Here is a 27,510-nt window from a genome sequence, read left to right as displayed (position 1 = left end):
CAAACCAGCCTTTTTGACTTCAAGATGCCAAAGTGGTGTGTTTATAGACATCACAGTTTGGTGTTATACCACTGAAGAACAGTACTGCAAACTTACACACCTACTCAAGTAAAGCAGAGTTTACATGAAATAAATAAGCTGCTCACAGAAACTTTTGATGTAACAAACAGTCCTGTGAAACTCCCATCTCTATTCAGATACAAATTTGAAACTCTATTTTCATGTGGTCATCTTTCTAAGACTGTTCACCTCTGTGCAAAAGTGAAAAATAAGATAGTGACTTCAGCAACGCTTAGAAGACAGTTGGAAAGCTTGTGTTCCTTTCCAGACAACATTACTACAAATAATTCCCTCTTCCCAAGGAAAAGATTTTTCATGCTTCTTTAGCACAATTGGCTGCTGGAATCTCCAGCCAGTCCACCTGTCCATCCTACCAAACTGAGAAGTACTTTAAGCACTAAGTGATAAAACCTGGCTCCAACTCTTGCTTTGAAGTGATTGGCTTTAGGCTGACTTTAAAACCTGCTGTAAGTCAGTAAGTTTACTGCAGACAGGTCTGTCTGTGCATCATACACAGCTTCAGCTCCCATTGGTACCATGTACTCCTCAAACAGCACTTTGCAGATCAGTGGTGCAACCACTGACAGAAAAAGGAAACTAAAAGGAAGGAGAAATGATAGGAATGTTTAAAAGACAAATCACACCTCCAAAGAAGGGAACATCTAAGCTATGGCAAAAGAATTGACACTTTCTTATCCCCACAGGTGTGTAACACAGATCTGGATGATGCTTTGGTCACTACAGTGCAGACTCTAAAACCCGAGGCTTCAGCCTCCCTAAATAAAAGAAAGCTTATGGAAGAGCATTTCTGGGGGAGGAGGATGAAAAGGGACTGTACTGGTCCTGTAGTATCACAACAAAGGAGCAACATTTTACACAAGAGAACAGGGGCTAGTTACTAACCAGTAACAAAAAAAAATCTTTACAGTTTATTTTTATTGGCATTTTAAGATGTCTTGGACTATATATTAGAAAGCTGAAAAAAATGAAGACCTCAGGCTACATTTCTGAATTAAATAACCACTTTCCCTTTAAAAATGCCAAATATCACCCTAACCTAGAAGTGAGATCCCACGATCCATCTGTTTTCCCAAGTCTGTCTTAAATTTCTATATACATGTGTAACAGTGAAAATGTTCACTGCAGAGCTCTGATTTTCTCACTTACTCTTCATACAAATCAGAAAAAGCTCCTCACCACCAAATTTCAGGAACCCATGGAAGGGCTTCATTAAGGTGAAACATTGTCAGAAAGGAAGACAAGCTGCTAAACATTCAGGAGCAAGAGCTGGAATGAGCAACACAGAGGCTTATCCTCTATCTGCAGAGGCTTATCTCCCTGCAGCTTAGAACAAACATAGCAGTTCCTGGGTGTAAAATGTTTGCTTACTTTTTAGTTGGCGCTAGTGCACAGGGAAGAGCTCTAGGAAAATTCCCTTGAGCAAATGAAGCTTTCTGTGAGCCGGCTACGAGAGCTTACCGTCATTTGTGGACAATTCACGGTGCCTGCAACTTCTGGTAATCAAATGGGTGAGTCTGTTATATATTAATATTTTTAAAAATCCAAAAAGCAAGCGAAGCAAACCCACACTTATGAAACAGTTTTTATCCAGTGTAGCAGCTGTAGTTTTTGCTTTCCTCCAGCCCTTGCACTGCCCTGCAATGTGTTGGATGTAGCCTGATCCTGACAATTTGTAAGTTACAGCAGCAGCACCACATAAAAGCATAACCTTCGCCTGAAACTTGACAGGAGCTTTTATGGTCTGTTCAATTGGCTCTTGTTCCCTTAAATATCCCAGCTTTTGAGCTCAGTTAAACAGTTGTGACCCATTTCCTGCACTTTGAAATGAAACAGTTAATTAATCCGGGTTAATAGTATTAGCAGGGTCTATTACAGTACTTAAGGTAATGACACACAGCTGTACTGTGCTTCTGCCAACACCTCGTCCAACAACCAGAGTTCCAGATGTGAAGACACCTCCCAGCTGTCCAAGTGCCAGCACTTTTACTGCTGAATGCTGTTCTGCACAAACATTTAGGCTAGAAAGCACAACTTTCAAATTTTAACAGGTCTTTTTTTTTTTTTTTTCAGAAATAAGAGGTTCACTGAAAGAATATTTTTTTTTAACAAGATGGTTAATTTTGGACAGTTTTGCTTTATTTCTGAGATATCAGTTGTAGTCAGTTCACTCAGGAATCTGTAATAATATGGAGACACTGAAGAATCAGGACAATGCAGAAACAGCTGCCTGTTTATGTGAATCTGGTACTAGCATTTAATCATTCTACACTTTAAAAATCTACTATCTTTGTTTTCTGGGTAGCTTGCTATTTTGTTAATAGCATAAATATAGAATCATAGAATCATAACAAGTGAGAAAAGCTTTTTGAATTTCCTGTACCCACCCTAGAGAAAAAGCAAGAACATTTTTATTAGACTAAATTGTGCTGCTATGCAACACCACTAGCATGCAGAAGGTGTAAATGAAGACAGACATGAACTGTGTATGAGATAACTTATTTTATTTATTCAATTCTCAACTTAATTTTGATGCTAAAAATTGGTCAAAGGCACTTCAAAGAAGGTATTTAAGAAACAAATCCATATGGTGACCATTCCAGACAAATCACCAACTTTTATCTGCCATTAGGAACACAAGTATCTATAATTGCAAAGTGAAACATTCACAGGTTTTAAGTGGAGCATACTGTCCAGCAGCAATATTTAATTCTTTTAGACTATTAACAACATTTGTGGAGTATTTTAAATACAATATGGTAAAACAAAGCAAATTACACTTTTGGAGTTCCACAGATTTCTTGACAGAAAAAGGACAAAGACTGCCTTTCCCAGTGGTCCTGTATTGAGGGGTCTGTTTTTATCTGTGCGTGCACTATCAGCATCAGTAACAGGTACAGCAGAGAAATAACCCACACTTTTCTGTCATACAAAGACAAAACACCCTGCTCAGATAACAAAGCATTTACAAGAGGTCTATCAGCTACTCAAATACTGACATTTATACTTCTGCAAGTGTAACAGATCAAATGGTAACAGCCAAAGAAAAAGTGATTTTTAATATACACTCCCACCAAAGCAAAGCAAAGACAGTGTCCTTAAAGGCAAAAGTACTGTGAAAAGAGCTTCCACAAAATGAGATGGTATAATCACTAGAGTGCAATCTCTTAAATAACACAGCTACAAAAATTAATTGGGAGTAAAAGAAGATTAAAATTGGCCTTTTTCTGCAAAAAGATTAATACTCTCCTCTGCAAACAAACACTAATACTCCCCTCTGATTAAGACTAGTGATCAGAAAGTAACTTCTTGCCATTGTCAATCTTTCCTGAAGTGAAATCATATTAACCACTTTCTTAAGTAAAATCACATTTAACCACAAAGTTAAAATGTTACTCTGTCATACATGGGGACACTCCCACATCCACTGCCTAGTAATTTCAAGAAAATAGTTCAAAAATTTTAGATGAGTAATTTAAATCACTATGGTGCCAAGGAAAGCTTTTAGGTTTTAGAAAATCAAGAAGCCTCTTTCAGAAACCAAACCACAGAGAAATAATCTGCATGGCCTAAGTAAGCCCATGTTGCTGTGCCTCAGGAAGTCTCTCCATCTGAAATACAGTCTCCTTGGGCTGCAAAAATTCTCAAACTCAGTAAATACTTTCTCAAAGCACAAAGACCTGAAAGTGAAATAGCAGACTACTAATATTAGTGTAATATTGTACATGAAAATTATACTGTTCACATTCCAACCTTGTCCACTGAGTCTTCTGAAGGCAGTGAGATAGAAACCAATTATTTCAGAGGTATCAGCTCATGGTTATGGCAATACAATTCAACAGAGAACAACAGGTCTCTGTTATAATCACAGAATGTAAAACCTGATACTTTTCTAGCTTGTCTGGAAAGAAAAACAATCCTTTGCAGTGCTATTATAAAGGCAAAAGAAATAGATTCAGAGGCCTATGCACAAGGACACTTTAAAACAAAAGCTGACATTTGAAGAACAGGCTACTTATTTCTCCAGACAGGCCACCCATTTCTCACAAGGCAGTGTGTCCTTAGGCTTACTCCCTTCAGAAAGGGAACTTGCTCCTTTACTTTTCCAGTCTCTCTGTGGTCCTGCACATTTTGTGGAAGGGGATATTCCCACCCTGCTCTGCTAAACCCACAAGCCTCAGCTGGGCAGCAGATAAGAACTAGAACTGCTGCTGAGAAAAGGCTTCACCCTGAGCTCAGCAGTGGCTGGTTTACCTTGTTATCCCAGCAAACAAGGTGTGTGGAGCTCAAACATCCTGCTTCCTCCTGCCTGCCTGAGACATGCCGGATGAAACTGGAAAGCCTGAGACAGGACAGTCAGGGCAGTAAGGAACATGAAGAGGAAATGCTTCACGGGACAGCACAGGGCAAACATACGACACAAATCTGCAGAAAATATGCAGGATTAGTTCTGCCTGTTGTGGTAGAAAATCTTTAAATCCCCATGGATGAACTGAAGAAGAAAGAAATAACGGAACTGTACAGTAGCTCAACATATCTTTTACATGGGCTGAATTTACAAAGAGATTAGGGTGGGATCTCAATTTCATTTTGTAACTTCTTTAAGTACTCCTGAATATTTCAACTGCTTGTTTGAACAATGCCATTGGAGTTATCAATTCCATATGGATTTCACAATACAATTGGTTTGTGCTGCATGTGGGATAAACATTTAGCTCACAGAAGGAAGCGCCTTTCAGCATGTTAACATCCACTGTCCTCTGGACAAGCATCCCTCTGACTACAGCAAACTGGTGACTTTTTCCTTGCTTTAACCAATGCAGTCATAATGATCTACTTAAGTGAATTAACATAAAATAAAGCTCGTGTCCCTATCAGTACTTCAGAAGCAGTGCTGCTCATAAAGACCAACAGATTTAACCCTGCAGGAACGATTTAACCAATACCTGATAGATGAACTCGGCCTACATTAAGGCAGAGAAGATGCATGAAGCATTTCAACACCATGAGCTGTTTCAGTAATTACCATTGTGCTGCAGAGCAATGCTCAGAAAGAAAGTAATGACTTTACTGTTGGACAACAGAAAGAACTCCAATCTGTACTAGAACTATCTTTGGGAAAAAAAAATTCCAGTACTTTATGGTAACATCATCTTCCAGGAACATCCTGAAGGACCAGCAGTAGTAAATAAGGCTGTCTGCTACCACTATGTGCCCTTTTAAAAACAAAGACTGGAGGTAATTAGGTTATGTCCAAATTCATCAATATGATGAAGGTGAAAAATAACAAAAAGATGAAGAAACTTCTGTTCAAGTGTGGAATAAAACACAACATGTCACTCAATCCCATTCTCCATACTGCTATTCACTCAATTTGAAAGGGAAAAAACCAGAAAGTTTTATATTAACTCTATGAAACATACATTTGAACTCTGAAAAAAAAAATCAATAATTAAAACAACCATTTTGTCCCACACCTAGAAAGTGTTTCCAGTTAAAAGGCAGAGATACTTATGAAGTAGTGGAAAAAGTTAATGCACTTTGAAAGATTCCTGCATTCAGGCCTGCTTACATGAATAACTATGCACTTCAGCTCCAAAAACAGTGAAAAAAAGGATCATTTAACACTTTGTGCTGAAAAGGTAACAAGAAGCAAATACAGAAAAAAATTTTTAAAGTGGAAGAAAAAAATGTTCAGAAAAGTGAAATTAAGTACTTCAACCAAATAAACTGGCTTTGGTGCAGTTTTAAAATAGGACATTTCTCTATCTGAGAATTTTAACCGCTAGTGAAAATTAAAATGGAAACAAACTAATTATAATAGTGGCTGAAACTTCACTAAGGTACTATTCTTCCTGGTTTATGTGGCAGGTGGGATGAAAGAATAGAAGACAGACTTTTATTTTCAAAAGCATCTACCTTAGGCTGAGAAATGCTAAGACGAATTTTTATATCCATTCAACCAAAAGGACAAGTTAATAAAACTGGAAAAAAAAAAAAAGCCAGAGGCAAATATGTAAGCAGCTTGCATCACCTCAGCAATTTAAACACAGTAACTGTTTCTGGTTTCTCTCCAGAAGAGTATTCCTCCCCAAAAACTTGATATTGTTTTCCACAACAGAATTTAAAACTTTATAAGTAATTCATAGCAGTGAATTCTGTTTCTCAAACAATTCAGATTAATCTTGTGGCTGAAATTCTGCCACTCTGTTGTTAAGGCAAAGCAGACTGGAGAATCTAATTCCATGTCTTTGCCTTACTTTTAGGGCAAGGTACAGAAAGTGACTTCAAGAGGTTGAGAATACTTCAGAAAGCCATCATGATGTGTTTGACTGGGCAGCATCCAATTTCTAATATTAGAACTGACTTAATGGAAAGGAAATAGAGGAGAACAGAAAAAGGAACAGAAATGGGGTACGATCATCTGTGAACCTGTCCACTATGATTTTCATACAAATTCTCCCAAATATTATTGTAGCACAGCAACCTCCAAATTCACAGCTTTAGGGCCCCAAATCTTTGTGGGCAGAGCTGCAAGGTCACACCATCCCAAGCAGCCAGAGCCAGCACCAGGCTCTATTGTACACACGGTGACAGGAAGCGCTGCCAACTTGATTTTTGAAATAAGAATCACCAGGAGTAATTTCAGTCCACAAGCTTCATGCACAAGTTTGAGGAGACTCTTCCTCATTGTACTGGCTTCTTTTTTGGTTTTTCAAAGTCCAATTAGCTCTCAGAAGTTTTTTGCTTTAGCTTTTGATCATTCTCCAGTGCTTCATTTTTGCTCTGCTCTTCTGGATTCTTTGATGAATCAGGATTGTACCTATACAAATACCCATATGGACGAAGATGATAAATCAAATATTCCAAATGATACATAGTCACAGAGTCAACATAGTGGAATGAAACTGCTAGATCAGAGCAGCATCCAGGACCCTGAAACACAAAAAGCAAAACAATCAGCAAGAATGGCCAAGCATGCCCTGGATTAAAGATCTGGGGAGAATTCAAAGAAATACTTGATTTAATGGTAAGAAATCCACTACTATCAGTCATATGTGTACTTCAAAAGTTAATGTTAGGCAAGCAAAATGTACCAGACATATCTGCCAAGGCATCTTTCCAAAATGAAGCTGACAAAGTCTCTTGCTCCTGTGATCAAGCCAGTGAAAAAACTAGCTGCCTTCATTAACGTCAGAGGTTTTCTGCTTTTCCATTTTTAATTTTTGATGCTGGGGTTTAAACAGCACAAAGAAGCAGCAAGCAGGCCTAAATGAGTAACACTGATATATGAAACAATAAATGCCTGTTACTTATGTCAGCATCCAGACAGAATGTATAAACAAAACGTGTGTGTACCTGCACCTGTTTGTGTCGACGTATTATACAGTTTGGCAGTATTGTCAGTATCTAACTTCCTACTGATAAAAACCTGTAACAAGTAATTGCAGAATTTTGTTTTAAATGTCTTGATTTCATTGACATTATTAAGAGCTATAGGATCGTTGTTAACACATTTGTCACAACTTATATTTTATAGCTCAAGTTTGAGAGCACTTTCCTGGAGCACAGTTTTGGGGTTTCTTTTCTCAGCAGCTTTGATTGCAGAGTTGCTAATATTTCAAATCCAACTGGAATGAAGATTAAATATTTAAAGACACCAAAGAGAACAATTGCTACGTAACTGTCATTCTTTCAATACTTATGAAGTTTGATCAATATAGTTTGACTTTGTACCAGATGAAGTGTCTCTGTCCAAGCACAGGTAGGACAGGACAGGACCACACAGGCAATTTCCATTCTGAATCAGATACAGATGGAACTGTCCACAGCTCAGCCACCCAGGCACTGCAGCCTTTGCTAAAGCTGCTGCCTCCTGACACACTTAATACAGTGTCATACAGCTGGTGTAAGCTACAGAAATGCTTTAGCTGATGAATACAAGTACAAAAATAGATTGCTGCTTTACAATGAAAAAAATCTACTGAAGAACCAGATTCTTTTTCAGCTTTAATATGTAAAACTTCCAAATCCTGTTTTTGAATTCTTTCACCTAATGCTAAGTCACAGATCACACGCTCACACACATCATGAGATGCACTTGACAAAATGGATACCAGGCTCCTCAGGACTTACCTCTACAGCAGGATAGTAATTGTAATTCCAGTACCAGAATGTTTTTGGTAGGTATCCTCTGATTAAGTGATGTTCTGGAACGAACGGATGAAAGGTTTCTCTGCCACTTGTATCCCTAGAATCTCCTGCTTCCACATTGATGATCTCCATGCATTTTCCTAGTGCCAGATCTTCAATGGAGGAACTGTGAGTGCATTTGTTCGTTTTAAATGCAGCAACAAATCTCTTCAGAGCCTCTTTGCTCAGAACATATCCTGCTCCTCCACTCATGTAGCCCTGTTTCACATAAGGCTTAAACCTTCTCCCGAAGTATATTGGTTGCTCAGGACTGTATTTTGAAAGAAGCCATCTCAAATTGTCCAATATAACATATGTATCATCATCTGCTTTCATAAACCAATCAGCATCATCAAAATAATGGTCATATACGTATTGAAAAGCTTTAATAGTCTTCCAGTACAGTTGATCCCTGCCTTCTTTGGTTTCTAGGCCCACAGCTGGGAAGTCTTTATTTTCCTCAGAGCTCATAAAAAGTACTTTATTACAGCGTTGGGCCCAAGTGGCCTTAACATGCTTGGCTTTCTTTTCTAGATTTTGAGGTCCAGTCATGACCCAACACAGTATTTTCACCTTGTGATACAATCCTTCTGCAATATTTTTATCCTCATCTAAAAAAAAGAGGAAAGTCGTAAAACCATATTAGACATGATTGCCGAACAACTAACAGCAACCTCCCCCTCCTCAGATACTCTGTTTCTAGATAGAAAAGACATGCAGACAGAAAAGAGGCTTTTGCTTCCAAATGTAACAGTTAATGAACTCCACACTAGATTCTGGAAGGAAACAAACAAGACTCTCAAAGATTAAAATTCTTAAAGCTATTTCAATTTCACAAGATAAAGGAGAGTGTAAGTTATATCAAAATGAGTGTCTGTTCAGGGAAGTTTGGCTTTAGCAAACCTTGATTTCTACATAAAAGCTGCTCACAGGCAACCTCTTTGTGGTCTTGGAAGACTAATGAAAATTTTAAAACAGAGTATTTTTGCCATTCACAATGAATAGAACTTAATTATTACAACACAGAGAGCTAATAAGCTCTTTTATATATATTCATGTTAACTAAAAAAACCTAATGAATATTTCTAAACCAGCAAAATGTGTTTTAAGAATAAAGCAAATGGTAAACCAGAAATAAATTATCAGATTAAGTAATTTAGGATACTATGAAACTACTGTTATTGTTGATAACATGTTTTTATTTGCACCAATCCAGCAGAATAAAGACAGTTATCAGATGTGTGAAACAATGTTTTTCAAAGCATTCATTGCTCTTAAAGAAACATTTTCACTCGATACATACAGAAAGATTTCTGTTCACATAAAAGAATATTTCATGGACAGTGAAATCTGCACAATTGGTACTAAAATATTCCTGCTTACACTTTATGCAACTATAGATCAGATTTCTCTGTAACAATGTTCTACAATCACATGTGAAACACTCACACACTCATCTTACAACGTTTGGAGTTTAAATATGTCTAAATAACAAGTTATTTACTAACATCTTCAACAAATGCATTGCAGCGCAATTTTTCTCATCCAAGCTGTCCCTACTCAAACACTCTCTGTATTTGGGATTTAGAATGAACTCATTTAATAAAATATATATAAAGTGTAAAAGTATTCCTGAAGTATTGGAAGGGTCTACCTTCCCTGGAAAAATAGAAATAACCAGAGTGCAAGAGAATTTCTCTGGCTTTGACTACAAACAGCAATCTGTGCCTGGACTGCTGTGTAATCAGCTTGGCAAATCATGCCCACAGTGACGCCCTTTGCCCCCATGTTCCAAGTCTGTGTTTTACTAATTGTACCAAAAAGTGATTTTTAAAAAATTGCATTTTGGCTTTATCTTAGAGGCTAGATCAAAAGTTAGAAGTTGTCCAAAATCAGCTTCTTAAGGCCAAAAAGCAATCCAGCCACATCTACAATGCTAGCAAAGATATCTGCTAAGCCAAACTGCCATTTGGTGTCAATAGCTCATTTGAGAAGTTACTGCTCCACAAGTCTGGATGCAGAAGTTGGACAAACAGCTGGACTCCAAGGAAAAAAAATTACTACTGTAATAAAAATGTAAACAAAGAAAACCACCATTCAGTAGACCTCAGGAGAAAAAAGTTATTTTGATGTAACCTGAACATGAGGAAACTGAATAAAAATTATTCATATAAATTCTTGGCAGTGAAGAAGCAACGTTTTGCAATGCATGAAAAGGGAGGACATTTGCTAACCAGCCAGGTGTAACAAAATACCTTCATGCTGTCCAGCATCTGCATTGAAATTCATTTGTCCTTGCAGCTGATTGTTGTCAATATCTGCTGAGTGCTGACCATGTGGATCATTGTGAAGAACATGAGGCTGGATCTTAACCTGTTCTTCTAGTATAATGCTAAACAGAAGATAGCAGACAAAAAATCCTATTGCTGAGCCAAAAGTGAAGGTTAGAAGGTTCATCAAAGACTTAGAAGCGGCCATCTCCTGAAGGTGAGACACTGTCAAAACCAAATGAAAAATACATTAGACTCAACATAGTAACCAAATCTAAAACTATAGGAAGAAATCAAGGACTAAATCTCTGAAAGCAGAGAACTCAGTTCTAGCTCAGTTTCAGCTGCCTCGGGCTTGCACAGAAATTTAAGTCCAAGAGCAATGCAAATATCAATATAAGATTGTACATCCATTGATAGTGGCTGTACATAAAAAAACCTATTAATTACACTTATACAACATTTAAACAAGAATGTATACACTGAAGTGCAATAGCTTTATAAAAATGTAATATACATACACTTTTTATTCTCTTCAGCCTACAAAACTGCACTTTAAAATGTAATACCTGAGTCTATTATGAACCTAAGAGATGATGATCGATGGCAATCTACAGGTCAAGATACAAAATGTCACAAGATGTTAAAACTCCAGCCAAAATGTATAATACAGAATGTCACAAGTTGTTACAAAACAAAATGTCACAAGTTCTTAAAACTCCAGCCAAATGTATAATACAGGAATTCTTAACATATGTCCATCACAGGCAGATTTTGAAGAGTTATAAAAGCAAATCTACTCCCAAAGTAGGGCAGTTGTCCTTACACTTTTAGGAATTACTGAGGATTGACTTTCAGAAAAGAGAGTAAGGCAACATTTGAATTTTCATATAGAAACACTAATCTTTCAAAGGAAGAGAAGAAGCAAGTAGATCAGCCTTGAAGCCTCTTCTACACTTCAAAAACTTTGTATTCCAGTAATAAAAACACCCCTTCGTATCAGCCACGCCCTTGCTCCTCAAAAACTACAGGACTTCACTGACCATTTTTGTTAAACCAAATCAGCAGCTATGCCTGCATAAAGGGAGTTCTATGCATCAAAAATGAGTGTGAATTTTAATATATTAAACACTCGAAAACCAATTTCAAGTTGTTGAAGGCTTTTCATCTTTGGAAAAAGTTATTTTCTAATAACTCATGACTAAACTACAAAAACATTGACTATTAAATATACACTGAATTCAAGCCAGAGCCTTACAAACAAGTCAATGATGTTCCCTCCATTAGGACCATTATTAATGACAGTGAGCAGAACCCAATTTAGTTCATGAGAGAGCCCAAAAAAGAAAATTATGGACTGCACAGAGTGTCAATGAAAACCATCGATCAGAGAAGAGCTGCAGCCACCAAAACAACTCATTTAGCCTGCACCCCCTCCTCTCACTGCCTGGGCACATATTGGAAACAGCCTGTCCCCAGGCCATCTGCATCCATCACTGTGCAGCAACACACGCTCCAAACCCCAGCTTTCTGTCTGCTCTTCTGCTCTCCTGAACACATGTGTGCATCTTGTTAGGCTGGCACTTTCAGAAATCCATCAGATTTACTGTACACATGCAGATCAAGAACATTTGAGAGTGAAGCAGCTCTTACATGTGGTAATGCTTTTCTTTCCACACTGCTAGAAAAGGGAAATAAAATTGAAAACGCAACTCAAAGCACAAAATAAAAATCAAGAAATATACAGGGCATATGTATATAAAAAATATTACAGCTGTGGTTGATAAGGAGCTGTAGGTATTTAATATGAACAACCACATTATGCAATTTTTTAATTGCACATTGTCTTCCCTAAATTCAGTACTACATCTTGGTGGAGATAAATGATTGCCTTTAGACATCATGTCACAAAGCAAAAAACTTACTGTCTAATCATTTGTGACCCAGACCTTAAAAAAATTCCTTGGCTGACAGCTTTATTTCCAATGTCTTGTACACCACTAAATTGAGAAGAAAACATGAATATTTTTATCAGGTACCAAAAAAAAAAAACCCACGCACACAACCAGCCTATGACAATGCAAAGGATCTTCTGTACTAAGGTTATTTTTTTTTGTTTTTGCTTTCCCCATCTCTCACCACAAAGTCCCCTCAAAATTTGCAATATACACAGGGAGATGGCCAAAATAAAACAATGCCTTCTTTTGGTACATTCAAAGTGGGGAAATATACAAACCCATGCATGCCCACAGGGTACCTACACCACCTTCTAGAAGAAAAGGTTTCCACTGTTCTACTTTCCAATATTAGGTGTTTCTCTGCCATACAATTTCAGTTATCTACTCCAACAGCTGTTAAAATTACTCTTGCTAGGAAAGAAAAAAAATGAAAAGAACTTGAAAATAATTGCTGCTCATTTAAGTATGAAATTATGTACAACTGAATTCTATAGAAAAAAAATTAAATGTGCTGGAAATGCTGAAAAATGGAAAAAGTGCACCCATCACATTGGAAAGCAGAAGCTGATTTGGCAGTACTTCACACACAAAGAGGATTTCTTGGGACAGGTAGTAGCTGTATTTCATATTTGATACAAAATGCCTCTAATTACAGTTTTTAACCTAAAATAATCTGCTTATCATTCTATCAATTTTATAACAAAAGAATAGGTCACTATAAACATGTGTGGGTGTATAGCCACATGTCTATAAACTCCAACAGTAAACAGGACAGAAATTTTTCATTTTTTATGAAAATTTGATATTTCACATAAATTGAGTCTTTAACTTGAAGCAAAAATAACACTACAGCATCACACTAGAGGAACCAGAAAATGCCTAAAAGGAAGGTCAGCTGTCAGATGATAAACATCCCCACTCCTTGCTGATATTCTCTTCTACACACGGATTTATTCTGGGGGAAGAGAAGCAAAACAATAAAGGCCAGGCTGGATGAGGCTTTGAGGCACCTGAGCTAATGAGAGGTGTCCCTGCTCATGGCAGGGGCTTGACTTTAAAAGGAGCTGGATGATTTTTAAAGGTTCATTCTTCCTTCCAACTCAAACCATTTTGTGTTGCTACAAGTCTATGACATTTAGAGAAGGAAATGTCTATTTTTATTTCTTGAGTTAAAAAACACACTATGTTAAAAAACACCTACAACAAAAGGCTAGGTTTGATTTTAATTTATGTTCCACTGCTCTATCACGGAAGCTTAAATAAATACAGATATTTAGATATTCATGTAGGTAGCCCTATTCACATCAATCAAAACAACAAATACTTTCAAATTCTAACACAATGTAAGAGTCATTGAAGATTCTAAATTTAGGTTTCCTGAGTCAACAATTTCTACATCTTCAAGCTTACAGAAAAACTATTTTTCCTGTGTTAGGGGCTGCTGAACCTGGCAGCCCATTGACAACAAGGCTGCTGCAACTCCACGTGCCCAGATCCAGCCAGGCTGAGGATGTATTCCCAGAGCTGTGCATGCAAAGGTGCAAATACACATGGCTGACCGCAGAGATCAGCACAGATAAAAACAAGTGCTCATGCAGACACAAACATGGCCTGGCCTTATGCTGCTCCTCCCCACAGCTGCCCAGGACAAAGGCCTGCTACTGGGGAATACACACACACACACAACGTGGTCTCTACACACACTCTGTACCTGGTCTCAGACCCTCAACCTGTTCAGCAGCCAAGCCTGAATCCTCAGACCCCCAGAGCCCTGCTCCTTGTCAAACTGATGACCCTCTGATCTCACAGGTACCTGTGCCACGCTTACAGCTGCCTCAAAGCCTGCCTCCCAAGCCTCTTAATCCTGCCCACTGGCTAGCCCTGTGTGATACCCACATGCAAGCACCTGCTGGCATCCTGGCCAAGGCTGTGCCCACGCACTCTGCTCTCCCTGTTACGGGCACTGCAGGCACACGAGCCCCTGTGGCTCACAGCTCCTGGGCATTTAGGGCCTCACTCACTGCAGTCCCTCCACTGCTGGCACAGAGATCCCTACAACTTACTGTGCCTCTCCAGCATTGCCTAGAGCTCAGTATGCACACGAGAATAGGGCACAGAGTCCTCTTGCCCAGCAGAACAGCTAGAAAGGCACCTTAATGAGAAAAAGGGACACACACTGTGGCAATCTGGCCTAGGACACAGTCAAACAGACTGACCAGGCCCTTTTATTTCCCCATACTTGTTCCTCCTGAAACCACCTTCCTTTAGTCCCTCCCAGGAGCACCCCATAATTTTGTGCAGTCACAAGATGCTTTTCTCTTGCATTCCATGTGACCCATATTTTCTAGGCAGTTAAGCCCCTGATCTTGTCTCTGTTCCAGACAGCCCTCCTGGGGACTGCTCTTGCTGCACATCACACCTGGGCAAGGGGGCTGGTGGCTCCCCAGTGACAGAGCCCGGGGCTGACTCCTCTGATGACACTGTGCCTCCTGCTGCTGAGCCTTTGAACACGTTCATCTAAATTACTGCTCTCACCCTGCTGTTCCGATAAGGGCTTTGGATCACTTCCACAAGCCAATGGAAATTTAAGGGAAAACCATGCAATATGAGTACATAGCAAGAGCTTGGCCCCACCACCAAAAGAAAACAACCCAAACACTTTTAAAATTAATACTTTTACACAAACTCAGATGAACGTGGACCATGTACAGAAACACATTAAACAAAATACCAAACAAGCGGAAATACCCCAACCCCAAAACAACATAACAACGAAAAATCCCCCAAAAACCTCCATAACCATAATATCTAGGATATTGAAATTTACAGAATGCAGAACATAACTCTAATTTTAAACATGTTTACCCCACTACCATTCCATAATCACTTTAAGATTCGATTAAGTTAAACCCACATACAGGACTGATTCTTTCTTGTATCCCTTACTTAGGAATCAAGGGGGAAGCTCTGAGGCCCCATGATGAAACAACGTAAATGCCCTTTGAGAGCTGCATGATCAGCAATGAAATTGATCTCTACCACCACGTCCTTACCAGTCAAGCAACACATCAGAATAATTCGACCAAAACGTAGGAAAAAACGTAGCTAGCTATAAAAACACTCCTTCTGTTCCTGAAGTCACATTTATTGCTAGTTGCTCTGTATATTCGTATGCTTCTGAAATGCAGCTAAATGCACAAGTTGTGCATTCGCTAACGTTATCTGCATCTAGGATTTCCGTGAGCCTCTGCAGTTTCCTATCGACTAAGCACAGATCGTATCCTTTCACTTCAAATATCCAATGTTATGAGCATTCCTTTCAAATTAATTCCTGCTTGCTCTACCAGAAAATACAAACCATCAAAGTAAGCTACTTCGGCGTAGGAGGCCAACAACCACAATGAAACGAGACGTGTAACAATCCACAGTACCAGGGGGCTGGAAGGAAGGTTTGGCTCCTCCTTCCTCATTCCAAAAGCTGACGCTGTCCTTCGGCAACAAGTGTCCGCGGCCGAAGCCAGGCTCCCAGCCCTCAGCCAGCGCTGCCCTCCCTACGAGCGTCCGCCCAGGAAGTCCCCGCGGCGGGGGCGGGCGCGGGGGCTCCCCGGGCACCGTGCTGCCTCCGCTGGGCTCCGGGGGACTCGCGCTCTTCCAGGGATGCCCCTGCTTTGGCGCCTCTCCTTCCCAGGCGTGCAGCCGGGCACCTGCCATCCCTTCTCGCCGCCGGGGTGACCCGCAGCGCCCCGGTCCCGCGGGCGAGACGCTGCCCCGAGGCCCGACCCCAACCCCGCCGCCGCCGCTGCCTGCCGGCCCCCGGCCCGGTCCCCCCTCACCTCTCGGGCCGCCGCGCGGGGCCCCGGAGCGCGCTCAGCCGCGCGACAGCGCGCGGGCACCGGCTGTCCGCGCGCAGGGCAGGCCCCGGCCCGGGCCCCCGCCGGCCCCGCCGCCCCGCGCCGCCGGCCCCATCGCACGCCCGCCCCGCGCCATGCCGCGCGCCGCCCCGGGCGGGCGGGGGAGCGGCAGGGACGCTGCCCCGCTGCCCGCTGATTGGCCGGCGGGCGGCCCGGGGGCGGGGCCTCCCGGTACGCGCAGCTTTAACCCCGTTCCCGCCGCGGCCGCCGCGTGGCACCGCGCCCCCGCCCGTTCCACGGGAACGGGAACCCGCCCCTTCCTCCCCGGGAGCCCGGCCACGCCACCGGGCCGGGCCGCGAGTAGCGCCCGCGCCTCCCGGCTGCGGCGGTGGGCGAGGGCGGGCGCCCCAGGCCGAAGCCGCAGTGCGAGAGGGTGGCCGGCCTGTCCGCCCCGCGCGATGGCTCGGCCCAGACTTCGAGGGGTGCGGGGAAGAAATGTCACGGCGGGAAGGGGAGGGCGCGGGAGCGACTGAGGAGCGCCGAGCGGCAGCTCCCGGAGCTCCCGGCAGTCAGTGAGCGGCCGGCGGGAAATGCCCCGGGCAGCGCTGCCCCCCCGCCCCGTTACCTCGCTCTCGCCCGCCTGGTCCCGCCTGGCAGCCGCAGTGCCGGGCGCTCAGGCCGGGCTGCGGAGCTCCGCCGCGCTCCAGCCCCTCATTTCCCTCACTTCAGCCGCTCTGGAGCCGCTGCTCTTCCGAAATACCATTAGGCAGCTGCAAGGAGGTTGCTAGGATACCGAGCCCTCTGCAATCGCTTCTTATCTCCCTGTGCTAACGCTGCCTACCTTTCCAACAGCTCTTGACGTTTTTCTGTCGGCGATTTTCTTAGGCAAAAGCCATATTAAATAAGAGGAATTTTAGATTTGGAAGGTGTTTTTCATTACAGCGTAACTGAAAAAATAGCATTTTGGCTAGATAATGGAGCTCTGCATTTAACAGATAGAAGGTTTGTGTTGTGGTTTGTTTGGGGGGTTTGTGTGTGAGTGTGTTGTTTTTTAAGTACTGGGTGCAGGTACTTGCAGAGAAGGACTGGTCGATGCTGAGGGCCATTAGTGTTTCTGTAAATGGAGGTCACGGCACACGCTGTTCTTGGTTTCCTGCTATTCTTCTCCATCCTTCCTCCAGCCTGTCCATGGGTTCAGTCCAAACTGTAGGTTTCCCTCATCATTGCTGTAGATCTGTTTATTTTCCTTCTGTCTCTCCTCTCCCCAAACAATTATCACCTCAGGGATGTGCCCTTTCATCTCCATTTTCATGTCTATTTTTAATTCTTTTTCCCTGGACGATGGGTCACACAGAACCATTTAAGCTGGAAAAGACCTCCAAGATCATCGAGTCTCACCTATGACCAAACACCACCTTGTCAACTAAACCATGGCACTAAGAGCCACATCCAGGCATGTCTTGAACACCTCCAGGGACAGTGACTCCACACCTCCCTGGGCAGTCCATTCCAATGTTTAAACCCTTCCATGAAGAAATTCTTCATGATGTCCAATCTGAGCCTCCCCATGTGCAGCTTGAGGTCACTTCCCCTTGTCCTGTTGCTGGTTGCCCAGGAGAAGAGCACAGCCCTCCCCTGGCTTCAACCTCCTTTCAGGCAGCTTTGGGGGCGATAGGGTCTCCCCTGACCCTTTTTTTTTCTCCAGGCTGAATACCCCCAGCTCCCTCTGCTGCCCCTCACATGACTACCTATCCAGACTGTTCATCAGCTCCATTGCTGTTTTCTGGACATGCTCCAGTACCTCAATATCTTTTCTGAAGTGAGGAAAGATAGACTCAGCAGTTGAACTATGGCCTTGAGTCATTTAGGAGGTGCTGAATGTACCAATTTAGGAAGCTCCAACATTTCTCTGGGTCATAGTTTCTCATTCCTGCCCCATCCCACTCTGCTACCCCCTTTAAATTAAAGTTACAAGCAACTTGGTGAATAGTATCTTCTTGAACTGGTTTCATCAGAAGAAAGGGCAGGCTTCTTATAGTGCAGAAGTTTGATTTGCTTTAAGAAAACCAACAATAAACAATAACAAAGACAGGCAATTGCAAAGGCTGTAAAACAAAAAAGTATTTATCTATCTTATTTTTTCCCTTTTTTTTACCCCTACCAAATTTGGATAGAATTACTGTCCATTCCATGTTCAGTGCATGCTTTAAATTCCCAAAACAGATTACATGAAGTTTTCAAACTGTTTTATAATACAGATTATGCAGCCTATCTGAGTTGAGTACAAGACTTCCATTTTGCCCAGTGAACTTTAAACCCTGGTCTTGCATCACAGGAGTTGAGTTGATGCAAGGTTTGGCCATGTTGTTCTAGCAAGGACTGTGGCCCATGTACATTACACATCTATAAATTTATGCATGAAGTACAACACTTTTTTCATACTGACATGTTCACTGAGCTGTTTCACTCTGTTAGGCTAGTTTGAAAAGCAAATTTCAGAGAGAAGGTAGAATGTGCTGTAAATTAACAAAAGCCACATCTTGCATATTAATAGTGGTACAAAAAGTTTGTTTTGAGAAATGCGACTGGTTTGGCCATGTTGTAATGGCTGTTTAATGTTTTATGGAGATATTTACATACCACATAAATAAGCAGGTTTTCCCGGTTGATCTTTTTTCCCTCAGGGAGAGATGAGCAGTCTGTCTTACAGCTCTCTAGCAGCAATCTCTTACAGTTCAGAGTAAGGAAACAGGCCCCTCCAAGGGACTGCCTTGCTCAACACAGTGCCTCTGGGTGGATGGTCAAGGGAAAAGCTGTTCTCTTGTTCTGAGGCAAAAGGGGCAGCAGCCTGGTGCTCTGTCTTGTTTCCATGATGTGCAGATCTATGTGGCCACAGTCCCTTTCTACACAAATGTACCACTGCTAGGGGAGATTCTCCTCAGCTGCTGAGAAAGCCCAGCAGTGTTGGGGGACACAGTCATACCACAGTAATATGGCAAGGAGATTCACACCACTTACCTTCCAGCACATGTGGCTAGGAACAAATGAAAGGAAAATTAAATTTCTAGTATTTTAATTCTAAAAGGAATCCATCCCTTTGGTCTTCACATTGGTAAACACAAAGAATGAGACCTTCCCCTGCCTAGGAGGGCCAGCCATATTCAATGTAAAGACTGTTTTGAGCAGGGCAAAAGCAGACTAGCAGGCCTTTAATCCCTCTGTTCATCACTAGGGAGGTCTCTGTGAGATAATTGTCTGAGCATTTCAGTGCTTACACCCTCTGGAGGGCACTCTGGAGTATGGACCTTCCATAAAAGCCCACTCAAAGGTCAGCTACTGCTCTCAACTCCCCCCATTTCTACACAGGGGAGTCTGGAAACACAGAAGAGGAAAGTTCACACAAAATTAAGGCAGAAGGCAAAATGCAACAGTTGCTGTGAGGCTCTGCAGTTTGGCAAGTCACTAACTACAGACATATCATTTAAATATGTATCTCAAGTTTAGCTGGGTGTGTATTCAATTACCATCTATTAAAAGTAGAGTAGTTATCCTCTGTTAATTGGGCAGTTTATCTCTTCCACAACCAGTCCTCCTGGGGAGATATCTTTGGTTAATGGGTCATTGAGTCACTGCATGACTAATAAAAATTACATCATCCCATTACGAGATACTCTGCCCAGAGAGAAGAACCAAGCATTCCTACCTAGATATAATCTGAGATTTACAACAATAGAAACAGCCTTTTCCAGCTGTTCCCAGAGGAACAGCCTTTCCCCACTAAATTCCAAGAAGAGCAGCTTTCTTCTCCACTGAATTCCCAGAGAAAGACCAGGCCCATCTACAGCACCACTCAACCTTCAAAAGAAAACAACACCCTTCTACAGGATCACTGCTTCAACAGAACCACAGCTGTCACTGCAGGAGGACTGCAGCCACCATTCAACCAGACTGCTACCAACACCCTGACCAACAGGGTGTTATCTGACTCTGTCACTGCTTTTGATTGTACTATTGCATTTGTATTTTTAAATTTTCCTAAATTCCTATTCCCATATCTCTACCTAAGAACCTCTTAATTTCAAAAATTATAATAATTTGGAGGAATGGGGTTTACATTTTCCATTTCAAGGAAGCTCCTGCCTTCGTTAGCAAACACCTGTCTTTTCAAACCAAAACAATATGTAATTGGTATCTAATAAATATCTGTGGTGAGACTGATTGCCTTTGGTAGATAGCTTTCTACAAGCTAATGGTAGTTAAGGAATGATGTTTTCTTAACATTTTGTTTCATTTTAAATAGTCTTATATTTATGTGATTATCCATCATTGAAACAAGACCTAACAATCCATTTATGCAATTGCTTTTACATGATCATTAGCAAGATCATGAAAATATATATTATATAAGTAATTTCCATTTTGACTGAAAACTACTTCTGTGTTTTCTTTTCACTCCTATTTGATCAGACAGCCAGATTAAATTGAATGCCTTACTTGTTTAATATTATTTATAAAAAAATCTCACTAACTTGATGTCCTAGGTTACAATATAAAGATGTATTCTATTCCCACCCTCAAGAGCTGCTGAAATCAGGAGGGGCATTGTTTGTCCTTATCTCCTGTTAATGGGCCCATCAATGCCTTGCAGATGACTCGGAGGTAACTCCCTCCAGGAGCCATTTCTGTTTAATCAGAAATGGGGCAGTCAAGGAGCCACCCTATGACTCAGAATGATACCAGCCCATTGTGAGATGCTCTGCCCAGGGAGCTAAGCATCCCCACCTGGATATAATTTGGGTTTTGGGACAGAACAGGCACCCCTTACCTGCTGGTTTCCAGAGGACAAGAGCTACCAGATCTTTTCTATGGGATCACCACTTCAACAAGACTGTTTCATCTGGACTGCTGCCACCACTCTAACTAGCAGGGTGTCAGGTTGTATTCTGGCTCTGTCAGTGGTTTTTTCTTTTGTATTATTGCATGTATTTGTCTTTTTTTCCTTTTTCCTAATAAATTGTATTTCTGACTTGGAGTCTCTCCCTGGTTTTGCTTTCTAACCAGAACACTTGACCATTCAGATTTAGTAAGGCCATTTTACTTTCTAAAAAAACTATTATCCATTCTATGCCCACTTATGAACCTTCAAATTGTAGCTGCAGGCACACTGGACCAGATCAAGCTTGAGAATTACATGTACCAACCCTAATTCTTAGAACAGAACAAAGGCTTTTAGAAAAGTGAATGGAGTTTCAATTTGCCACCACACCTTTGTCCACTGGAATTGGGGCAGGATGCAATTTGGTGGGATGTCCTGGAACAGCCAGAACCATACATGGAGCTGTAAAACTAAATTATTTACTGTGGTAAGATTACTGTGGGAGATAAAGTGTATCTAAGTAGTATAAAAGGTAGGAGTGTATCATCCTACCTTCCTTTTACTAGTAAGAACAGCAGCTGGCTGAAAGTCTGACGTGACTTCCTGCTATGACATCAAACTTTACCCACTGTTTGTGTTTCTTGCACAAATAATAGTGGAACAGCCAGGAGTGCAGTAATACACTTTACTGATCAGTGAAGTTAGAAGTACTGTCGTCATTTAAACAATTGTACAAGCTCTACACTGCTGTTCCTGCTAACCAGATCTCCTTGCTACAAATAATTGACTTAAAACAAGCCATTGTGAACTTCCAGATGGGTAGTCAGTGTAGATTAGTATTCAGTGTGTGCCAAAAATTCAGGCTGTACATTTCAAGTGGCAGAATAAGGAATTAATCACCGGATCATGATAGAAATGTGAAATTCAAAAGAACACTTCTAAAAAGTTTGAAGTAAAGGGAATCTTTTTCATTATCAAAAAAAAAAAAAAAACAAAACCAAACTAAATGTCTTTGTATTTTCATTGAACATACCAGACAAATTGTAATGGGCTCTCATTCTGGAGACTCTGCAAGAAAAGTGCTTGTCACGATGTTTCTATCCTGCTAACAGACCTGCCCCAAAGGCCACTTCAAAACGCTCTACAGTTGTGTTTCTAAAGATGAAACTGTGCCAGGGACCATTCTTTGACAGAGATATTTCACAATTTTTCAGTTCAAAGTAAATTGAAAACTGTGTTGTTGCCTATCAGAATGGGATTTTTGTATCATAAAACTGAGAAAACAACACTCATTTTCAGTGCTGTGGAACATGATGTGCAGGCATACAGAACCACTGACTGGTTAGGAAGTCTGCTGAGATTCTCCTGGATGGACCCAAACCTCAGCCTTGTCCATATTGCTCTTTAGAAATAACTCTTGGCAAATGTTGCTTTATTACCTTGCCCAGAGATTTTCTCAAGGAAATACTGCCTGGCAGGGACATACATCACACCAATGAGTGTGTTAATAATAGCCTCCCATACTTTAGTTTCTGGCTCTGATTTATTTGTAGAAATAGCTTTGTAAACCTTGAAGCACTTAAGAAAAATGCATGTCTCTCTTTATTCTTGTTGCCGATATATTTCTGTATAGATAAGTGTTTTTACATTTATTTTACATATACACACAACTTAGGACAGGTGCAGATATTTTATCTGTCAAATCCTACAGTAGAAATAAAATAACATGTTTTCTGATAATAAAAACTCCAATAAGAGATAAATTTCAGAACAGATTGAGGAGTAGCCAACTCTTGCAGATAGATCCTTTCATTTGCCCATCTGGTACCTGGCAAAAGAGATTCTGAGAGTTGCTGTTAACTAAAGCAAGATTCAATGTAATGCTCCTATAAAGTATAATTCTTATATAACTGTATTTCTATGAGAATGGACAGAAGATTTTAGTTGGCTCAAGTTTCTTTTCTTTGGGAAAAAAAGCTTAATAAAAATGTTGGCATTTTTACTAGAAAACACATTCTTATCAGGCATCCACAATAAGAGATGAGATATTGTTCAGTAAGAATTAGAATGCAGAACTAACTCTTCTTTGCAGTCATTCACTATTTAATTCTTTTAATCCTTTTGAATGGATACTGCATTTGAGCTCCTTTAGAATTGGTTTTCTTTGCTTTTGAATCAGGAAGACTTCTCTTTCTTCTCTTTATATGTAAAAAGGCAAAGCTATTTTTATGAAGTCTGTTGTTAGTTTCTAGCTAGGGAAGAACTGGGAGGAGAGACTCCAGATTTTACTGTTTATATGACAGCAGTGACAACAACAGAAGTTTACTTCTGTACAGAATTCAGAATCAATTCCTGGTAAAAAGTGAGCACAAGTAGCTGTAATAACTATATAACCTTTGAAGACTTCGGTGCTGGTGATTTAATACAATTAGTAAGACATTCTGTGTCTTAGTAAGTGAACTTAGAGAAGTAAACTCTATTTTAGTGTGTGCTTCTGTGAGAAAATGGGGGGAAATTGCTTTCATTATTAATTTTTTTTCTTTTACAGAAATAATTTACTTAGTATGTGTGGTAGTGTAGCTATTTATTTTCCACACTGCAAAGGTTACATCGGCCAGTCTAATTATTTCACTGCAGACCTTTGTTGTATTTGTTCTACACCTCTATTTCTGGTAACAATAGTACTAGCAGGGCAATGGCTTCTTATTTTGAGGTAATAGCTCGACCTAGTGATGAGAAAGAGCTCCTACACTCATAGATTTTAGAATAGTTTCTCAATCTTATATAAACCAAAGACCATCTAACTTTCTTTAAAAAAAAAATTCATGCAGTGTCCAATAACTGTTATCATTCTTCCTCTTAATTGTTGTTCTTAACTGTACTGAGGAGAACATAATTGTGTCTTTTTAGCACATTTTACTGAACCCTTTATTCTTGTCTTCCAGACAAATCACAACATTAAATACACTTTAAAAGACCAAAGCAGCACAATGGAGGGTGAAAAATAACTTTTTATTAAAATTATGGTGATTTATTCCCACTCAAAAAATATATATCAGTGTATTTTAAAACTCAATTATATATCTTCAAGTATGAATTTAGCTGTTACAGTTTTATAACAGCTAACCACCTCTCTTACAGCTGAATATTAGCTGTATTCTAGGTGAAAAGAAATCTTCTTTGTATAAACAAAACATCTATTGAATGGGGCAAAATTTCACAATGGGTGAATTACAATGAAAGAGTGAACTGAAGATTGTAATTTGCAGTTAATCCTGCTGTATTGACTACAAGAGTTAGTTTAAATGCTAATTCAGCTAACACCTAATCTTTACTACTATATGAAAAAGAGCCAGAATATGAATTATTTCTAGAACTCTAGAGAATTATGCTGGTTTATGTTTATAAATTTATGTTTGAGAGTCATGTTTATGTTGAAGAGTCAATATCAGACAGCTATTCTTTCTTTCTTATTCTGTAAGTGGTGAAAAAAGTATATATATATATATATATATATATATATATATCTATCTTTGGGTTTGTGGTTTGTTCCTGCCTCCCCCTCCCTAGGAAGAGAATAAATTACACTGTATTTCTTCTCATTAGGCAAGAGCACTATTGAGTTAAAGTCAGCAATGTTTCATTCCTCTGTGGCGCTGGCCTGGACAATAGAGCCATATGCCATGCCTGCCATGTGCACTGTATGGCCAACAGCTCTTTCAACAACCCTTTCTTGTCTGTGCTAAGAAACATGGGGGATGATGGAAGGGCTGGGATGTTAAAAAAAGGATGCAGCAGTGGTGAAAAATGCTTAGTCTTTTGTGCAGGCAATAACAAATCACCTTACTTTGTGTTCTCCCTTGCTGCTGCACTAGCCATGCCTTCCTAGTGTTTTACTGAAGCCCTGAATGCCCGGGCTCTAGAGAAGATTTTCTTTCAACACTCAGCAGTGCTGTGACCTCTAAGTCTGAGGTCAGAGCAAGTCTTATTTGTTTTGAAGCTTAACATAATTAAGCAGGAAGAAAAGAAAAAGGATTAAATAAGAGAGACTATAGCAATAGGAACTCCCAGTGGGAGAGACAACTACTTTTTATACTATGAGAAAAAAGATTTTGTCTGGGGGTGGCACGAGTAGACTGTATGTCCTTTAAATGTCCTTGAAAAGAAAGGAACAGACAAGAAAATATGGAAAAATAAATAAATTCAAAATTATAGGAACAAAGAGCTCTGTTAGGTTGATAAGTTATTTAAAAGCTGCAAGCTTGTTGGTATGTGATATAGTCCCTTTGGGTAAAAGCCAGACTAAATAATATAAATAGGAGCCTACCTTACTTCAAGCTATAGATCTTCAAACAGGTTTTGAATTTGACAGTTTCTCTTTTCATTTTTTTTCTCTACTCATTAAAGTATGGTTCTGCCTGAGATTTTGAGTGCAAGCATTCAGACTTCAAGAGCACATACTGTTACTATCTCTTGGGGAAGGAAAACCAACATAGGCAAAGGCCTTTGCTCTCTGTGTGTGCATATTCTTGACATACAAGTATGCATTTCAGATGTCAGATGTGTTAGCAGAACACCTGCCACTACAACTATTGCCAGGTGAATGTAGGCGTACCCAACAAGCCTTTAAAAGATAGCCAGGTATGAGATACATTGTTTATGTCAGCCCATGTGAGTAGGGAGGAGGAACTGATTTCCACCTTTCCCTGAGCCCTGCCCACCACTGGGCATCTCTCTCAGTAGAACAGGCTGCCGTGCCACTGTGGTATATGGATCTTTCTATGCAGCTCCATTAGGAGGAACAACTTTCTGCTTTCAAGCTAAGCCCTGTCCCAGGAAACATTCAGTCACTGAATGCTGAAAAAAGGATCATTTGAGGCATCTGGAAACCTGGGATTGCCTATTCCCACACCTCCATTATTACACAAGTTGGGAGAAGGAAAAGACAAGTCTTGCTATTACGATTTGGGATGTGTTCGAGGTCAGATCAAGAGAAGCTGGTCCAAGTTAAAAACAAATACTGGTTGCAAAGGGAGTCCTAGAAGTGTAGACAAGATACATCTCCTTCCCACAGCCAAAATCTTCCATTTTTCAAAACCAGAAATTGTTTCAGCATTTTCATTATTATCCTTCAAACTGTTGGTGATGAAGCATTTTAAACAGTCCGTGACTAAGTATGTGGCCTGGTAGGGTGCAGAATGCCTCTTCTGCAGTAATTTCTGTGCAAAGGACTGGTGTAAGGCTGTGCTGAGACACACAAATAGAATTTCTGGTGTTTTACACTCCTGCCCATCTTAATGATCCAGTCCATGAATCCATTTGTGGCAACTTTCACCATCAGCAAATGGTGTTGAATTCCTGCCTGAGAAATTCCAGAGAATGTCCATTGGATGCTGGCAGAAAATGGAAAGTCCTTCTCTAATATTGGAGTCTTGCCATTGTTTTCCACTTCAGATCTTGTTTTCTTGCACAGCTCCAGTGAGAGCAAAGGATGGTACTAGAGAGCTGGGAGAGCCACTATCACAAAACCAGCTGAAATGTGTTCTCTCATGCAAAAAGCTCTCTCCTGAGGGCTATCTTCAGGAGACTATGCCCTGTAAAAACCCCTGTGACACAGGTTGTTAATTTGTTAGTCATTGCTGTGAAAGCAAAAAGACCTTCACCATTTGCCTTTGTTAATCCAAGTCTCCAGTTCTCCCCTTCCCCTCAGTTCTCTCTCCTGCCCAAACACATTTCATTAATCTTACAGAACTTAGATATTTCCAGTCTTCCAAGCATGCTGGTGGCACCACATTCAACAGACACACCATAGCTACACATCTTTAATGGGATAAAATAAGGAACACAGACTTCATCTATGAGCAATGCTCAGCTGAGAGCTGAACTGACAGCGACCAGCTCAGTGTGAGACATGAAGCTGCACCAGTTCATTCTACATTGTACTCACTTACCTGTTAGCTTTGGGTTAACTGGTAACCTCTTATTTGACCTTTTATTTACTCATTTACCTCTTGCCTTCAGAGGAACCTCTTAGCCTTTCATCTCAGCTGATTAGAAACAAAACTAAGACAAGCACTTCCTAATTCATTAACCAGGACCTTTCTTACAAGGTTTTCCAGCCATTATCAAATGGCTTTATTCTGTGGCCAAGCGGTAATTCTCTGGTACATATCACAAAGCAGAAAGTCTCCTAGCTACTAATGGCACCCAATATTTACCTGCACACCTGTTCTCTCAACCCAGCTAGATGCAAAGTAAATTTTTTTCAATAAAAATGTAAGGAA

The 27,510-nt window shown here is 40.6% G+C and overlaps 1 protein-coding gene and 1 long non-coding RNA gene across 5 annotated transcripts; one reads left to right on the top strand and one right to left on the bottom strand.

The window, feature by feature from the left end:
• The first annotated feature begins 1,454 nt into the window (after nt 1–1,454).
• LOC129124039 (uncharacterized) lies at nt 1,455–15,636 on the top strand. Its single transcript, XR_013181341.1, has 2 exons — nt 1,455–1,589; nt 15,450–15,636. It is a non-coding gene; the product is annotated as an uncharacterized LOC129124039 (long non-coding RNA).
• C1GALT1 (core 1 synthase, glycoprotein-N-acetylgalactosamine 3-beta-galactosyltransferase 1) lies at nt 2,566–17,125 on the bottom strand. 4 transcript variants are annotated; one of them, XM_077175211.1, is made up of 4 exons: nt 16,976–17,125; nt 10,527–10,766; nt 8,215–8,882; nt 2,566–7,014 (listed from the first exon to the last, which is right to left on the bottom strand). In XM_077175211.1, the coding sequence occupies exons 2-4, from the start codon at nt 10,747–10,749 to the stop codon at nt 6,805–6,807; spliced, it is 1,101 nt and encodes a 366-aa protein (XP_077031326.1). In that variant the 5' UTR covers nt 10,750–10,766; nt 16,976–17,125; the 3' UTR covers nt 2,566–6,804. The 4 variants fall into 4 exon arrangements, with proteins under 4 accessions (XP_077031326.1, XP_077031323.1, XP_077031318.1 ...); XM_077175208.1 differs by lacking the exon at nt 16,976–17,125 and adding an exon at nt 16,333–16,472; XM_077175203.1 differs by lacking the exon at nt 16,976–17,125 and adding an exon at nt 15,931–16,264.
• Between the last annotated feature and the right edge of the window lie 10,385 nt (nt 17,126–27,510).

The sequence above is a fragment of the Agelaius phoeniceus genome, chromosome 1, assembly GCF_051311805.1.
Source record: "Agelaius phoeniceus isolate bAgePho1 chromosome 1, bAgePho1.hap1, whole genome shotgun sequence".
Taxonomy (NCBI): domain Eukaryota; kingdom Metazoa; phylum Chordata; class Aves; order Passeriformes; family Icteridae; genus Agelaius; species Agelaius phoeniceus.
The sequence above is the reverse complement of the archived record's forward strand: the minus strand, read 5'-3'. Positions and strand labels throughout refer to the sequence as shown.

Bases quoted from the DNA above. Each gene is read 5' to 3' on its own strand.
- C1GALT1 (XM_077175203.1), bottom strand. From the start codon at position 16,210: ATGGCAGGTGCCCGGCTGCACGCCTGGGAAGGAGAGGCGCCAAAGCAG. The intron at 8,883-10,526 runs GTATTTTGTTAC...TCTTTTTTTTAG, and splicing joins AGATGCTGGACAGCATGAAG to ATGAGGATAAAAATATTGCA. The intron at 7,015-8,214 runs GTAAGTCCTGAG...TTTGTGTTTCAG, and splicing joins ATTACTATCCTGCTGTAGAG to GGTCCTGGATGCTGCTCTGA.